General features: G+C 36.4%; 1 protein-coding gene across 3 annotated transcripts in view; it reads left to right on the forward strand.

Moving 5' to 3' along the window:
- The window catches only part of ABCC4 (ATP binding cassette subfamily C member 4 (PEL blood group)), a 197,318-nt gene extending 179,326 nt beyond the window's left edge, over nucleotides 1-17,992 (forward strand). For all 3 annotated transcript variants that reach the window (XM_026668980.2, XM_087967376.1, XM_087967375.1), the window contains 2 exons: nucleotides 9,024-9,158; nucleotides 16,093-17,992. In XM_026668980.2, coding sequence (XP_026524765.1) covers nucleotides 9,024-9,158; nucleotides 16,093-16,200 — 243 coding nt within the window. In that variant the 3' untranslated portion in view covers nucleotides 16,201-17,992. The remainder of the gene's footprint in view (nucleotides 1-9,023; nucleotides 9,159-16,092) is intronic.
- Nucleotides 17,993-18,210: the final 218 nt, after the last annotated feature.

Genomic DNA, 18,210 nt, shown 5'->3' on the forward strand with positions numbered 1-18,210 from the left:
CACTCCAAAGATCTATTTGGATAGATAACTTCAGATTGATTGAAATCAAGGCTCTACATTACTTTCATCAATTGTGTATTTATGAATAACAGGCCTCTTAAAGAAAACCAGCCTTATAGTTTTCTAATGAATAACAGCTCATTGGCACAAAATAGACAAAAACATGTAATTTTCTTCATTCCATTTCATAATTTATCACATTCACACAGGAATACAACAGAGGTCCCACCAATTTCTTACAAAGATTGAATGACCTAAGAAAATTATACCTTTCAAAAATTCTGTTTTTTACGTGGTTAGAAAGACATAGGGAAGTTTATTGCTCTAAAATAGGTATATTAAACTTTTCTGCAGTAAAAAAATAGTCATAGAAGAAAAAAAAATATATTTACTTTTTTGGGGAGGTCAATGCAGCAAAAAATTTCCCATGATTTATAGAAAAACCTCCCTCTCAGGGTATAGCTTAGCTTGTGACTATCAAGTTGTACCAACTACCTCTGTCATAAGAATTTATCTTAACTGCTTAACCATTTATGCTGTCAAAGGCGTTTAGAATTTCTTGAATATTACCCTATCCTGAACTGGGAAGGAGAAACATTGCTCTGAACTCTTATCTCTGTAAACATTATCTATAAAATTATAGATATGCTTAGTCAACTGGACCATTTAAACTTCTTGGCAGGACAAGCACTTCTATAAGTTCAAGGAAGTGGATTTTTTCTCCACTCTCACTGACTTCATAATTATTGACAAATGTACAATAATAACTATAAGAGAAATTTCATTTCATACAAAGGGGATAGGGAGGGGAAATCACTACCTGCATACCTCAGCCTTGCTTCCTAAATCACCCCTTCTGATGATACTGTTTTAAGTTTTGATTAAGCTCTCTTAGTATAAGCTGCAAGAAGCCAAAAGTGAGGGCTAAGGTAGCAGCTAAGTGAGAAAGCTAAGTACTTTCATGTTCAAGACTCATTTGTTCATATTTGGTGAATAGCCTAATCGATATTTCAGGAAAAGGTCACACCATTTATGTGAAATCCAGTACTCAAATCATGTTCTCTGGTTCAGCTTCTCTGTTGGAATACTACTGCCTTCCTATCATTTCAGATTATTTTTGTCTCATCTTGTATCTCAGGAACGGTGTCATTTGTATGATGAATGTAGCAGATTTTGCATTCTGTGGCAGTTACTGAAACAAAAAATTAAGTTGTGCAGAAGATATGAGCCCTCCCATCTAGGTGTAATTTGATGACAAAGAAATTAAATACAAATAGTTAATGGTTGGATTCTGCCCCATTTTTTTTTCACTTTACAACAGTTGTTACAGGTAGGTTCCCTTCATTCTCATCGCTTTGGTTCCTGAAACTAAGTTTTTTCTCAGACTAAGCAAGAATGTCAGAAACTTGGCTGATGTTTAAGCTTTTGATTATAATTTATATATGCATTTGTTGGAATAGAAGTACCTATCCCTTGCCGAAGGCTCTTCTTCAACATCTGTGATGTGACCTCACATAGGTTGCTCATACAGCCTGCCTGCTCCCACCTTCTTCTCTTTAACCATTTCATTCCAGCGAGTTATTTTCAAAAGATATGCAGACCTCAGAACAATTCTCAGAGGATGGAAATTTCTGCTGAACTTTATGTTTATGTAAATACATTGAAGAAAATCACATGATCTCTTTGGCTCTTGTCTCTTCACAGTATAGGTTCATGTTGGCAAGTTTTATTTTATTTATTTATTTATTTATTTTTATTTTTATTTATTTATTTTTGTCAATTGCTTACAAGATAATAGGTATAAGTAAAAACATAGTTATGAATACATGGGTACACATAAGAAAAAAAAAGAAACAATAGGACAGGGACGGTAGGCACATTGGTGTGCTTATGCACGCCCCCTGTAGACCTCTTAGGAAAGGGGTGAGGTCAATAGTAGACAGTCTAAGGTTAAAGTTTTTGGGGTTTGGAGAAGAAACCACAGAGTCAGGTGGAGTATTCCAGACATTGACCACTCTGTTGCTGAAATCGTATTTCCTGCAATCAAGTTTGGTGTGGTTAACCTTGAGTTTGTATCTATTGTGTGCTCTTGTGTTGTTATGGTTGAAGCTGAAGTATTCATTGACAGGTAGGACATTGCAATGTATGATTTTATATACTATACTTAGATTGGACCAAAGGCGGCGTAGTTCTAGGTTTTCTAGGTCTAGAATTTTGAGTCTGGTGGCATAAGGTATTCTGCAACGAGGAGTGGAGAACTCTTCTTGTGAAATATTTCTGGACTTTCTCAACTGTGTTAATATTAGATGTGTAATGTGGGTTCCAGACTGATGAGCTGTATTCGAGTATTGGTCTAGCAAATATTTTTGTATGCTCTAGTTAGTAGTGTAATATTACCAGAGAAAAAGCGACGTAAGATTAGGTTAACCCCTTTTTGGCTATGTAGTTACAGTGGGCTCTAGCACTTAAGTCATTAGAGATGAGTACTACAAGATCCTTGACAGAGTTTGGATCATCAACAAGGTCTTCACTATTCAGCCTGTATTTTTTTTCTGATTTTTTTTTGCCAATATGTAGGACAGAGCATTTATTTGTTGAGATTTGAAGTTGCCATTTGTTTGACCATTCTGATACATAGTCAAGGTCTTTTTGAAGGGTAGAAGTATTGTCTGTGGTGTTGAATAGCTTTACATCATCAGCGAAGAGAACGCAGTTGCTCTTGATATGATCACAGAGGACATTTATGTAGAGTATGAAAAGAGTTGGTCCTAGAACACTGCCTTGGGGGACACCACTGTTGACAGGTACATTTGTTCATACTGTCTGTGGAATGGCTATAAAAAATAAAACCCTGACCCACAATTATGAATGATAAAAAAATGAAAAAGGCCGGGAATTTTATGTGATAAATCCTGTTTTTTTATTCTTGTTGGGAAGTGAAGGTCCCACGAGCATTGGAAAAATCATGAGTTGTAGTTCTGAGCTGCTTTAGGGTTGGTGGACCACAAATTGCTTGAGTCGGGCTGTGCAGTTCTTCAGAACTGAGCTCCAAGAGTGCTTGGATGGTGTTTGTCAATAATATTTGAAGGAACAGTACAATTTTCTCTAGGATCCATATTCTTTACTAAAATTTGCATGTTTGCTGTTATCTATTTTAAATTTTAGCAAGGTTTCCTGTATATTGTTGAATCTAAATTTTTGAAGCAAAATAAACTATGCACTATGAACAAATCTATAGGGAATTGAAATACTGTACATTGTTCAAGACAGATTTCCTTACTTTGTAGCATAGTTACAGTATTTCATTGTTTGTTTAAGATGCGTATAAAAGGTAAAGATTCCCCTCGCACGTACATGCTAGTCGTTTCCGGCTCTAGGGGGCAGTACTCATTTCCATAACAAAGTGGAAAAGCCAGCGCTGTCCGAAGACATCTCCGTGGCCATGTGGCCAGCATCACTAAACATCAAAGGTGCACAGAATGCTATTACCTTCCCACCAAAGTGGTCCCTATTTTTCTACTTGCCTTTTTACATGCTTTCGAACTGCTAGGTTAGCAGAAGGTGGGACAAGTAACAGGAGCTCACTCCGTTACGCAGTGCTAGGGATTCGAACCACCGAACTACCGACCTTTAAGATGTGTATGGTGATCTTCAAAATAAGGCAGAGTATATTGCTGTAAATGGGAAACTCATCAGATTTGCAGGTGACTCCAAGTTGGGGGGGAATAGCCAATGCTTTAGAAGATAAACTCAAGTTCCTAAAGCAATCTTGACAGACTTGAACTTTGGGACTTATCCAATAAAATACAATTAAGTGGTGAGAAAAGTAAGGTCTTACACTTAGGCAAGAAAAATCAAATGCAGAGATGTAGAATAGATGGTACCTGGCTCAACAGCAGTAACTGTTCCATGCTCTATGTATAGGTATATCCTTGAAAAATAGTCATCAATTTAGCTCACCTAAGCTGGGGTCCCTTTCTCCCAGTGTGGGAACCTAAGCATCAATAAGATTTCATTTATATCTTCAGATGTCCTCCTAACTTCATCTGTGAGGGTGTTTTCTAAGGTTCTGTCTGTAATCTTCAAATTTACATCTTCTGATAAGAAGAAAAAAATACCTATAGTTGAACAGTTTATGTGCAAATTGCACCAACTAAACATGTAATTCACCAAGTCAAATCTAGCTTACCCTTCATGAATTATGACATTAAATGTTAAGAATGATAGGTGTTTTGCAGATATCATACCTAAAATAAGATTTTGAAGTTTACAGTTAGCAAGGTGTGGGAAGGAATTTGAGGAGGGGAGCTTTTATTGTCAATTGATGCATACCCAAAACCCTAAAAATCCCTGGGCTCATAAAATAGAAGCAACTTTACTTTCAAGAGTTGACAGAATTACACTCACAAGATGCCAGCCAGAACAAATATGCAAAATATGCCAAATATTGTGAATGTTTTAATCCTTAAAAATAAAGTGCTAGCCAAAATTATATTTCTGAAAATACATATTTTTATTTTAAAAACATATCTATGTGGAAAATAGCACATTGTGCCTGCTGTGTGGTGTGCCTTTGTGCTCTTTTAATATCCTAATCAATTTCAAATAAACAATACCATTTTAATGGCCCATTTCATAATTCCTTCTGCAAATATATTCAGCTCCCTGAATAGCCTCCTCCTCCTCCTCTATATCTACTTGGTGAATTGGGATTTTACTCCTGCTCAAACAGGAGACTCTATACCATTTTGGACAAATGGCTGTCCAGTCTCTTTTTTGAAAACCTCCAGGGAAGGACCACCCACAATTTCTGGATTAATTGTTTCACTGATTAATTGTTCTCACTCTTGGGAAATTCTAGATTGAATCTCTCTTTAATGATCTTCCACCCATTACTTCCATGTCCTGCCCTCAGGTACTTTGGAGAATAAGTCAGGCCATTCTTCTCCTCAAGTACTAAACTATCACCCTCAGTCCTTCTCTTTGTTAGACTAGACATACCTAATTCCCTCAATGTTCATCATAATCAGGAGTGGGATTCTACAGGTTCGCACCTATTCGCTAGAACCGGTTGTTAACATTCTAAGCAGTTTGGAGAAATGGTTGTTAGAAGAAATTACTGGCCTAATCCTGTAAGGAAGGCAGGAAGGAAACATTCTGGTGTTGCTTACAGAAACTGCCTCTCCGTTAACCCTTATTACATTCTTGGCAGGACTAGACTTCCTGTCTCAGTAACTTCTCTGGAGTTTTTTTTCCTCCTTTGCTGGTACTTTGCTTGTGTGGAGTGACCATTTAAAGTTGCAGTGGCACTGAAAAAAGTGACTTATGACCGTTTTTCACACTTACAACTGTTGCAGCATCCCCACAGTCATGAGAGGCCAGGCAAGGAGATGCCTCGATGTGAGTGAAGTTGAGTTGACCATGCTCAGCCAGTCACATGACCACCAAGCCATGCCCACCAACTAAGCCATGCCCATAGAACTGGTTGTTAAAAAATTTGAATCCCACCCCTGATCATAATCACAATTAAATTTAAACCAAATGGATGGTTAATTGCAGTAGTGGGTTCCTACCTTGGTCGCTACCATTTCGGTGGGTGATTGAGCATGTACATGCTTGCGTGCCCCTAACATATGCGTGTGCACCCCTAATGCACTAATTAGCTGAGAGGATGAAGAAACAAAAAGCTAGGAGTTATTTTTTAAAGCACCTGAGGGCCAGACAAGGAATAATGGATGGAAACTGAACAAGGAGAGATTTAAACTGGAAATAAGGAGAAATCTTTTGACAGTAAGAACAATGGAACAGCTTGCCTTCGGAAGTTGTGGGAGCTTCATCACTGGAAGCTTTCAAGAAGAGACTGGACTGCCACCTGTCAGAAAAGGTGTAGGGTCTTCTGCTTGGTCAGGGGGTTGGACTAGATGACCTCCAAGGATCCTTCAAGGTCCCTTCCAACTCTGTTAATCTAATTCACACTGTATATCCTTGAAGACCTTCAGGCTTTGGGTGATCCCGTGATTACTGTGTGTTTAATATTTTTCCTTTCTGTTTTATTGCAATTTTGCAGGCTGGCATATGGCCACATATTATGTAATTAATAGCATTGCTCCTTTGTTGCTGAAAGCACAACACACTCACACAAAAATAATAGGACAGGATTTTTTTTTAAAGCACAGCTTAAGAAAGATGTATATAGGAACTGGTGGCCACTGCAGCCACACAGAGGCTTATTTTCATGCAAAGCGTGTTATGCTCTATTTAATGCAAAGTGAAAACGTTTCACTCTTTGGAAAGATGAAGCCTATATTTAAAGCCTGGATTTCCCCCCTTTCATTTCTAAGGGAGTGGTTATTCAATAAAGGGCTTTGCTTTTTAAATTACACATTCAAGGCATCTAAATTGGCTTGCAAAATTATAGGACATCTTGATTGTTGTGCTGATGCCCTGCAGATGAAAGTCGGTTATCTTTAAACCCTTCAGAAAGGTGATTTTAATTATAATTAAACATAGTCAATGAGGGTGCAATGAATTTAAGATTGGTAATGTGTTCTTGTATGTGTAAATAAAACAGAATAAAGAGAAGGAATTTAAATCTGTGTCGAGAATAGTAGCCCTGAGATTACAAGAATATTTGCAGTGTCATATAATATTAAAGTGGATTGCTAAATGAATAACCTTAATTAGACTGTGATTCTAAGCACACTTGCCAGGTGAAACAATGGGAGTTACTTCACATCAGCATATGTAGGATTGTGTGGATGTTACAATATTGTTGTGAGGTGTGTAAGGATGTGGGGGTTATTTCCAATGGACTCTTTTGCTGTTTCACTGGCTGTTTTCTCTCTCTTTAAAACGTAATTGAAAAAGAAGTGTCAAGTGCTACTAAATTTTTATGACCATAACTCCATTCATGGGTCTTCAGAAAACCATCCTTATTTTTTAATTTTTTGCAAGCAACTTATTTTCATTGGGGGAAGGCAAATTGTGTCATATATTTTCAAAATCACATGGGCGAAGCTACACATTTATTCCAGCAAGTTAATCTTTCTGGAGCTCCGTTCAGCGTGAGCGGGCTTTCCATGAAGGAGCTGCGGGGAAAATAAGGCAGAAGCATTTACAGGTAGTCTCCACTTACCATCCACAATTGCTAACTCTATCACTAAGCATCATGGTCGATAAGTGAAACATCACTTGTACACACAGACTTACGATGTTACTTCCCATTCAGTCATTACGCAAGTCCTCATGGGCCTTTGAGAACAACACGTAACCATAAGTTGTAAGTTGGCCGCCAGCATCTTCATTGATTCTGTTGTTGAAAGCCAGTTGTGAAACATACAGATGGCGATTATGTGACTGTGCGACACTGCAATGAACGCAGATACCTGCAGATTGCAAAGTACCCAAATCTTGACCACTTGACTGTGAGGACACTGCAACAGTCAAGAGATGATTGGTCATACTTTTTCAGCACTGTTGTAACACTGAGCAGTTCCTAAATAGAGCAATCACTACGTCACTAAACAGGGCAATCACTAAGTCTTCCTTTCAACATGTTGATTGTTGAGCAGAGATTAGGGAAGGAATGGATGATTAAGGGAGGAGAAACACTAACTCAGTCTTAAGAAAATGAAAAGCATGAGAAACAACTTAAAATAACTCTGCCTTGATTCTGTTGGCTATAAGATGGGGCAGATGAAAACTTTGACAGAATTCAAGGTTCTGTTATTAAACCTCTGAACATTTTTGTAGCACTTTTATATTGTTTTTTTTTTAATGATTTTGAAATGTTTGTTTCCTGACCTTGAATTTCCTGGCATTTCCACTCCTTCACAATGGTGTCTAGAAACATTGCCAGTTTATGAATGAGACTAACATTTCCATGGGGGGCTTCATAAGGTAAGGTAGCCATGAAGATACCACCCCCAAAAAGGAGTGAATATCAGGTACCTCTAAACAAATAGGCTAATTTTTAAAATGTGTGTAATTTTGGTTTGATCCGCTACTCCTCACAGACTTTTGTGTTGTAGACTTTTGTGCAATGCATGCAAGCAAATCAGTATCGTATTGATTCAGTGATAGTGAGGATTTTCAATTAGAGAAGTTATATTCCATAGGCCATAGCAAAAAAAAAAAAGTGAGTTTTAGATGGCATCCTAAGAGCTGGAAGTTATTGGAGAACATGCACAGAATCTCTGCAGCAGAACCACAATGCTGGATAATTTCAACAACTCTTGCATTTAACCATACAAGTTGTGGCGGATGGGGATAATCTTACACATCTGAGAAACAGCATTTCCTTGTTCATTGGTGGTATGCTTGATACCCTGTTGCCCCCAAAATAAGACCCAACCGGAAAATAAGCCCTAGCATGATTTTTCAGTATGCTCGTAATATAAGCCCTACTCCAAAAATAAGTCCCAGTTAAGATAGTCAGCAAGATGGACACATGTAGTACGGAATTTCCCTGAAAATAAGAACTAACCAGAAAATAAGCCTTCATGCGTCTTTTGGAGCAAAAATTAATATAAGACCTGGTCCTATTTTTGGGTAAATGTGGGTAGTTAGAACTGTTTGATAGATACACCTGAAAAAAGAAAGATTGAACATTTGATTGCAGACTATTGTGATTGCCACTTGAGTCTCCTTAACAACTGGCTGGGTGTCCAGTCTCTTTGTGTTGTACAAGTCTTTGTGTATTGTCAAAAAGACCTTGGTGGTATTTCCTTAAGCTCCGCTTCCTAATCAAAACTTTGTCAATGAAGATTTGGGCCTTCATTCTCCTTTCCAGCAACCTCACTCTTTTTACAAAAATTAAAGCATACTGGCCACTGTAGAAATATAATTTTTTTAAAAATAGAGAATCTTCATTTCCTTACTTCCCCTATTAATTATAGCTTAAGTATCCACCGAGCCCAGGTAAATATGTGCTAGAGTCGGAGCAAATCAAGTGGAATGAAGACGCCTGTTGCTGCTGCCAAAATTCACCTTTATTAAGCAACTTGTTTCTGCCAACTCATCAGGTCTTAGATCTGGGACGCCTGAAAGAATATGATGAGCCATACATTTTGCTGCAAGAAAAGGAGAGCCTGTTTTACAAGATGGTTCAACAACTGGGTAAGGCTGAAGCTCTCTCCATCCTAGAAACAGCCAAACAGGTAAGGCACGTCCCTTTCTTCACTTTCCCCCCTCCCCACCCTCGTTTTTCCTCTACAAAATGTTGTAATTAAGTTTGTCTCAAGATTGACTTTCCACACAAGGCAGCATATTCAGGGCTTCAGAAAATCCCACTTTCTCCACTATAGTTAAAGCTCTTGTAGCTTTTCAATTATAAAGCCTTTTTTCATTCTTTATTACTGGGATTTGGAATAATAGATACCCAGAGTGGAAAATCATATGCTCCCATTCGCAGAAAGCAGCTATGATTGGGGATTGGGGTTTTTTTTATAAAATTTTTATTGGTTTTTAAAACAAACATAAACAAACAAAACATAAAAACATCAGGCCATCTTCCATATATATACATACAGTGTGCCGGTTGGTTTACAAATTGTTTTGTGCTTTCATTTTTTAGTCTTCAATTACAATTAGATTGTATATGATCTTATATTTTCAATCCAATGTTAAATACATTGGTATCATTATTAATCAATCATTTGACTATACTTTTATTCATTCATGCTTTGGAAAATAATAATATTTTACTTAATTTGTTTTGTGACAATTCATATTATCATCCCAAATCTATCCTAAAAACATTTTGTAAATATAATAAGAAAAGAATACATCTTTATATATTTAGTATTTTCTAAAAGTCTACATATTTCGTTACTATACTTTATTGTCTAACCATTGATAGAATTAGATCCCAAACTTTATGAAATTGTTTATCATCCTGTTCTCTAATTTCAAATGTCAATCTGCTCATTTCAGCACATTCCAATATTTTCTTAATAATTTCCTCCTGTGATGATATTTTCTCATTTTTCCAGTTTTTAGCAAATACAATCCTAGCCGCTGTTAATACATTTACAATCAGGTATTTCAAATCTTTACTATATATTTCAGGTAAAATTCCCAATAAAAATATCTCTGGTTTCAAGTCTATATGATTTTTTGTCATTGTTTCCAACCACGTGTGGATTTTAGTCCAGTATTTTTTAGCGTCTGCACAAGTCCTCCACATATGGTAATATGAGCCAGGTGTCTGATGACATTTCCAACATTTTTCAGATTTATTCTTGAACATTCTTGCTATTCTTGTCGGGGAAAAATGCCACCTGTAAAACATCTTATACAAATTTTCATTATATGATGTTGACATTGTCATTTTATAATTTTGAGACCACAATTTTTGCCATTTCTCTAGTTCAATCCCATATCCAAAATTCTTCCCCCAAGCAATCATTGTTTCTTTAACTTGTTCTTCTTCTAGTTTAATTTCTAATAAATATCCATACAATTTTTTAATCTCCTTTTAATCAGTACCTGTCAAAATCTTATCTAAATCAGTCAGTTTATCATAGAAACTTTCTGTTTTAAAATCTTTATCATACCTTGAATGTATTTGCGCATATGAAAACCAATTCATCTTTATACCTTGTTCCTCTAGTTTTTGCATCGATTTAAGTTCACCCCTTTCATTCAATATTTCACCATATCTAACTGTTTGTTCCTTTTTGTATATTATAGGATAAGAAAATGCTTCAATAGTTGATAGCCAGACTGGAATTTTCAAATAACATTGTCTTTTAATCTTCTCTCAGTTTAACCACAGAGACTCCCGTATATAATGTCTTCTAAAGTACCCCTGTGTTTTAGTTCCTTTATATCATAGAAAAGCATGCCACCCCAACAACAGATCATGTCCTTCTAATGTCAACAATCTAGTATTTCTTAATGTTATCCATTCCTTAACCCACATCAAATTTGAAGCTTGGTAATACAACTCCCAATTAGGCAAACCAAATCCTCCTCTTATTCTAGCATCTTGCAAAAGTTTTAACTTTATTCTCGCTTTCTTACTTTGCCATATAAATTTCAACACAATTTTATTTAAATCTTCAAAATAGTCTTTTCCAAGCCTAATTGGAATTGTTTGAAACAAATATAAAATTCTGGGTAATATATTCATCTTGATTGTTGATATTCTCCCTATTAATGACAGTTGTAAATTTTCCCATTTCACCAAATCTAGCGCTATCTGCTGTTTAAGTTTGATATATCCAGAATGTATGGGATACAACGAAGGCATATGCCAGAGGCTTGATAATAGACTATACAAGGAAAAGAAATACCATGAAAAGATTAGCCTCTAAGGCATTAGAGGATGAGTATAAAGGACTTGAAAAAGAGCTACAGAAAATGCCACAGAAAAAGGACATTAAGTTAAAAATGGATATAACTAAACATAAAATGGGTCTAATAGAAAAAGAAGAATTAGCACAGAAAATTAGAGGTGCTAAACAGAATTACTTTGAAGATGCAAATAAACCAGGTAGATGGTTAGCATATAAATTGAGAAAGGAGAAAGAATCAAGGAAAATATTGCAACTAATAGATGATCAAGGCCAAGTTTGCTATGGTAGTAAAGAGAAGAAGGAAATCATTCGAGACTATTATGGGAAACTATACACACAAGAGAATATTGATGAGGAAAGAGTCAAACAGTACCTACAGAATGCTAAGTTACCCCAGATACCTAAAGAGATTGAAACAATGTTAGAAAGTAATATAACGATGATGGAGTTAAATGAAGCACTCAAGAAGCAAAATAATGGAAAGGCACCAGGCCCAGATGGACTTCCGGCAGAATTTTACAAAACATTACAAGAATCGTTGAATCTTCCATTGCTAGAAGTTATGAATGAAGTTATGTTAAAGAAGAGGATAGAAGAGGTCAGAAGCTTATATTACACTTGTTCCAAAAGAGGAGGCCGATCCATTACAAATCAAGAACTATAGACCTATCTCCCTACTAAACGCAGATTATAAAATTTTTGCTTCAATATTGGCAGAAAGACTTTAAAAATACTTAAATAATTTTATTCATCCTGATCAAAATGGATTTCTGCCAAAGAGACAAATTAAAGACAATATGAGAGTAATTTTGGACACTTTGGAATATTACGAGGCACATCCTGAAAAACAAATGGCCTTGATATTTCTATATGCACAGAAGGCGTTTGATAATGTGAATTGGTGATTCATGTTGTTACTGTTGGAACAGATGGGCTTTGCTAGAAAATCTATTCAAGCAATAGAAGCTATATATCATAAGCAAACGGCAAAGGTAATGATAGAGGGAGAACTGACAGACTCTATTGATATAAGAAAAGGAACAAGACAAGGGTGCCCACTGTCACCTCTGTTGTTTGTGTTAACTTTGGAAGTGCTAAATAGAAATATTAGAGATAAAAAGAATATAAAAGGGATGAAAATTAAAAAGGAAGAATTTAAGTTGCAAGCATTTGCAGATGATCTGGTTTTTATTCTAGAAGACCCACTAGAAACAGCATCAAAATTGATAGAAAAGATAGAGACATATGGAAAGGTGGCTGGTTTGAAAATAAATAAAGATAAGACAAAGATCTTGACAAAGAATATGCTATCAAGACAAAAGGAAGAACTGGCAGACCTATTGAAAATTCAGGTCACGAATAAGATCAAGTACTTGGGGATATACTTGACAGTAAGATGCAGTACACTAAAAGATTGGGGATTGCTTTTGTATTTGTATAGAAGATGATACACAGTTGTGGTGCTGGACTCATTTACTTTTCCCTCTCAGTAAATCCAGGATTATTTAGTGAAGCTCCATCAAGCTCCCTTGCTTTTGATAAATAAAGCTTCATTTTTGTACACAAGCAGAGGAAAATTTGATGAATGAAATCAAATTTGATGAATAAATTTGCGGTTTTGTGCACGGACAGAGAAAACTAAAGGAAAAAATTCTTACTGATTATAAATATTCAATAATATATATATTTGTGTAAATTTATTTCTAGCAATTTCTTAGTACTCTGATGCTACTGTATTTGTGCCATTAAAGCAGCCTACCTATTTAGGTGTAACATTTTTTCTTCTTCTGTTCAATTGTGTCTGATTCTAGGAGACTACCTGGACAAAACTGCCTTATAGTTTTCTTCCAAGGTTCTTTAGAAGTGTTTGCCATTGTCTCCTTTCTAGGGCTCAGAGAAAGTGATTGGCCCAAGGTCACTTGGCTGATTTCATGCTCAAGGCTGTACTAAAATTCAGAGACTCCTGCTTTCTAGCTTGATGCCTTAATCTCTATATCAAACTGGCTCTAAATAAACAGTATGACTCTCCAATCATTGGGGCATATGATTTTAAGAGAATGGTGGACATCATGATAAAAAAAATCAGACACAAAGGATAGGCAATCGTCAGCTTTATTCCTGGAAAAAAAAGGAAAGTGCAGGAGTGGAAGTGGTGAAGATGATTGCTTAGAAAGACACATTTAGAAAGTAAGAAGGAAAACACATTATTTTACCCCAACAAAATACTCCTTTCAGGTAAAACCAAACCAGGTTCTCTAAATTAGATATCATATGAACCACAAAATATTGAATGTACAACCTATCTGCTAAGATCATATCTGAGAATATATATGCCTACACTATGTCTGCTACCCTGAGTTATTCTAATATTCCTCGAATATCACTTTCCAATCACTTTTATAATCTACTCTCCTAGGCCTTTTAATCCATCTGAAGCAAACTAACACAAGACACAAAATGAAAATAAGACTATTTGATTTTTAGTATAATGAAGCCAAAATATGTTAGAATACAATAGCATAAAAATAAAATAAACTATAATAACTCTTCTGGAGTCTCAGTGAAATTGGTAATATTTGAAAAACAGATATCTGGTTAGAACAAGAGATGTTTGGTTCAAAGTGCTGGATATTTGAAATAAATTTTCCACTCCCACCAAACTTAGATTCCACACAATTCAGTAAGGCAAAATTTAAATTTCAAGTTCAGTAAGAACTTCTTCCAAAAAAAGAAAAAACACCTCACATTCTGTCATCATCAATTTACACTATTCTTATTTCTTTTAAAGAGGTTAGGAACATCTTGCTCATAAATCATATATACAAGAAATACAAAAAAATTAGTTTTAATCTTTCTGAGGGACATACAATACCAGTTCTCAAGATCTTAGAACATCAGAATAGGTTTGACACTCTTAAGATGATTTTGCAATTGAGCTTGCCAATCATTGTGGTATAGGGCCGGTGCCTAAAAGAACTGTTCTGGAAATGGCATTTCAGCAATAAACCTTATTGTGCCATATAAATCTAGTGATGAGAAGAATAGTTTGGCCTTTCTCGTAATTTTATCACTTATAAGATCCTGGAAAAAAAACACACCAAAAGTTGGCAAGCTGGTTTGAATTTAAATGCAGCCTTCATCTTAAAGATGTGGAAAGGCGACTTCTAACAACAGTGAAATTGCATAACATACATGTCTCAGTCAAATACATGTAAAAGACCATGTATTAGACCGTGGCCCATCTCTTTATATGAGAAGAACAATTTATTTATAACTTTGCCTGGAGCATCACCGAGCGATATAAATTACAAACAAACTGGCTCCCTGCACTGTATTGCAGAAAGCATAAATATTAAGCCCAGGGGTGGGATTGTACCAGTTCGCACCTATTCACTAGAACTGGTTGTTAACATTCTAAGCAGTTCGGAGAACTGGTTGTTAAAAGAAATTACTGGCCTAATCCTGTAAGGAAGGCAGGAAGGAAACATTCTGGCATTGCTTACAGAAACTGCCTCTCCGTTAACCCTTATTACATTCTTGGTAGGACTAGACTTCCTGTCTCTGGAACTTCTCTGGAGTTTTTTTCTCCTCCTTTACTGGTACTTTACTTGTGTGGAGTAACCATTCAAAGTTACAATGACACTGAAAAAAGTGACTTATGACCATTTTTCACACTTACGACAGTTATGAGAGGCCAGGTGAGGAGATGCGTGCCTTGATGTGAGTGATATTGAGTTGGCCACGCCCAACCAATAACATGACCACCAAGCCACGCCCACCAACTAAACCATGCCCACAGAACTGGTTGTTAAAAAGTTTGACCCCTGATTAAGCCTAACTCATAACATATGTCGGCTCTGTGGAAGATAGTGCATTTTGTGTGTTTTAAATAAAACTTTGACATTCTCCTTTCTGGGAAAAAAATACCCTTTGAAGCCCCTTTTCACCCAAACACATTTTCCGATAAGAGCACGCAAGTCTTGACATTATTTCATTTTGTTACCCACATCTGTCAGGGAGCCGAGATATGATACAACTACTGAACATGGATGATTGTGGAACAGTGAAACTTGACAGGATTTCATTTCCTTTATGTTCTGATTATACATTTATCGGGAAACCTGTATCTCTGGCAGTTCAGCTCGAAATTGGTAGAATTCAAGAACTGAAAAGCTCAGCCAAGAACTATTCTATTATTTGGTATCATCTTACATTTTAGAGAAGTTGCTTGCTCGAGCCATTGTTCCTGTTTTTCCTTTCCCTTTCATTATTGTGGCACCCTTTCCCCAGATCACATTTCTATAAAGCTCTGTGACTCTGCCACATTGCAAATTAAATGCTGGGATATTTCATACATCTATCCTGAACTTTCAATGCTTGTCAATCATAGTTTGTAAAATGCAGGGATTACAACCTTGATATTCACATCCAAATCTATTGTGCTTATTTTTATGTGTGAAAATGGAAAGCCCTTGCGCAGACACTAAATTTCGAAGCAGCTTTGTCACCCTGTTTTTATCTCTGTTTCTGAGCCAGTAAAAGGATTTTATTTATCAGTTTAATGTCAAATGATAGTTATCTGTTGATCAGAATTATTAGCACTTTTAGTGGGATAGCGACCCTATATGTTGAAATATGTATGCTTTGCTGAAAATGAAGGCAGGTTTATTACTTAAAAAAAAGAAATAAAAGGATTTGAAATGTGTATTTTTACCTTTGATATATATCCTTAAGTGACAGGCTTCAGAATAAGCTACCACATAAATCTAACATACAATATCTTCTTTCTTAGGTTTATTTTAAGAAGAATTATCCTGAAGTTACTCCAAGTGATCAAGCAGTCACCAGTTCATCAATATCTGAATCTCGAGGACTAATAATTTTTGAGACCGCACTATGATCTTATGCAATAATTGGGAGGGGCAGGCACTCTTTTCTTGTCCTTTAACTAAATGTAATCCTATCAAAACACAGACGAATCTTCCAATTCAGTCACACTGTTTTTGCACTGAAATATTGATTGTCACACAGAAGAAAACACATATATATTTAAATAGTCCTTGCTCCTTATATTTACACACAATATTGTTGAGAAATTTTTAAAGAATTGTATATCTGAAAGTGCCTAATTTTGTGGATTTAGCAAAAAAGGAGCTTGTTCCACAAAATCTGAAGCCCAGTTCTACCATGGATCAATTTTCTCAGGAATTCACAATCTCCTCATTTGCTCTAATGATGCCATAATGGAGAGACATTGCACTGTAAGAGTCCTGAATGTGCTGCTGTTACATCATCCATGGTCTGATTTGTACTTATGTCCTTTATATAGTGTAGCTTTGTTATGCAGAGGCAGAGAAATGTATTCATGTAGTTGGGCAATTAATTTCTGTTTTTAGATCAGTACAAACTTTCACCAGAATCAGCTTCCCTGAGTGAGAATCTTAAAGCCAAATCTGCTGTATTCTAGAAGCTCAGTCTTTAAAGGAGAAGCAGAATAAGTTTGTGATGTTTTAACACCAAAAACTACTACCCAGACCCAGTGGTGATATTCAATTTTTTTTACTACCAGTTTTGTGGGCGTAGCTTGGTGGGTGTGGTGTGGCTTGATGGGCATGGCTTGGTGGGCATGGCAGGGGAAAGATATTGTAAAATCTCCATTTCCATCCCACTCCAGGGGAAAGATATACTGCAAAATCCCATTCCCTCCCCACCCCACTAACCTGCTTTCCAGTTCCGTTCTCCTATGCAGGACAACAAAAGAAGGACCAGCCAATCAACTGAGACTCAAGAGGCAGAGAAGAGATGGGAGCGGGGCCAACCAGAGGTGGTGTTTACTGGTTCTCTGAACTACTCAAAATTTCCACTACCGCTTCTCCAGAACCTGTCAGAACTGGCTGAATACCACCTCTGCCCAGACCCATATAATATCTGTCCTCTGTTTTTGATCTCCTCCCTCTGCTGTGCAATGATAGCCAGTGAGCCATATTTCATTTAGAGATCAAACATGGCATACATATTTTTATTCACTGCTGTGGTACCCTTGACACATTGAAACCCCTGATGCTGGACACCTCTTATAGTTTTAGGACACCTTTCTCAGGTGGGGGAAATGTAGTTTTCTAGTTTTGCACATTAAGAACAAGTTGGGGAAGAGCAAGATCATGGTACCTTAAAACATGTAAATCCATGGCCAGTTATGCTTAAATGAGAGCTTTCCAACTTGGTTATTACAAGAAAAGAGTTACGTCCTTCACTGCAATGTTTATTTTACCTTTAATTGGGAAATAATCTCAGTACCACAAACTATTTTATATCCGGCACTGTTAATTTTCTAAATTTTAATAGCTTGAATACAGGGAGTAAAATGCTACCAGAGACAAAGCACTGGTGTCAACAGTAGTTCACTTCTACTGGTTGCATGGATATTTCCAGAGGATAAATCCCACTAGAAGAAAAATGTGAAATAACTGTAGTGGTATCTACCTGTAAATCAGGGTAAGAGAAGATGATATTAATTCTGTGCAATGCTTCACAAGTATTTCTTTTCAGTAGAATTTCTGTTTGTATATTTTGCCAACTGAAATATGTAAAAAGTTCAATTCTGAATCTACTGTCATCAGTGCACTGTATACATTTATTGTGCCTTACTGAATCTCAAGCCAAATGTATTGAAAATACATTAATTTAAAGACACTCTGTGAGTTTGATTTATTTAGAGTGCATTATATACAACTATAAGCTACTGCTAATGAACTATTTAGATCATTCTGGGACCCTTTAAATCAGGGGTCCCCAACCGCCGGCCCACGGCCCACTACTAGGCCACTCAGAATTGGGTTGTGTGAATGGCTGGCTGGAGTATGCGTGTATGTGCATGTTCACTGCTCAACCTGTGTGAGCGGTGGGCCAG

The sequence above is a fragment of the Notechis scutatus genome, chromosome 5, assembly GCF_049901735.1.
Source record: "Notechis scutatus isolate UNSWTSFEM ecotype Mainland chromosome 5, rNotScu1.2, whole genome shotgun sequence".
In the NCBI taxonomy this organism is placed as follows: Eukaryota; Metazoa; Chordata; class Lepidosauria; order Squamata; family Elapidae; genus Notechis; species Notechis scutatus.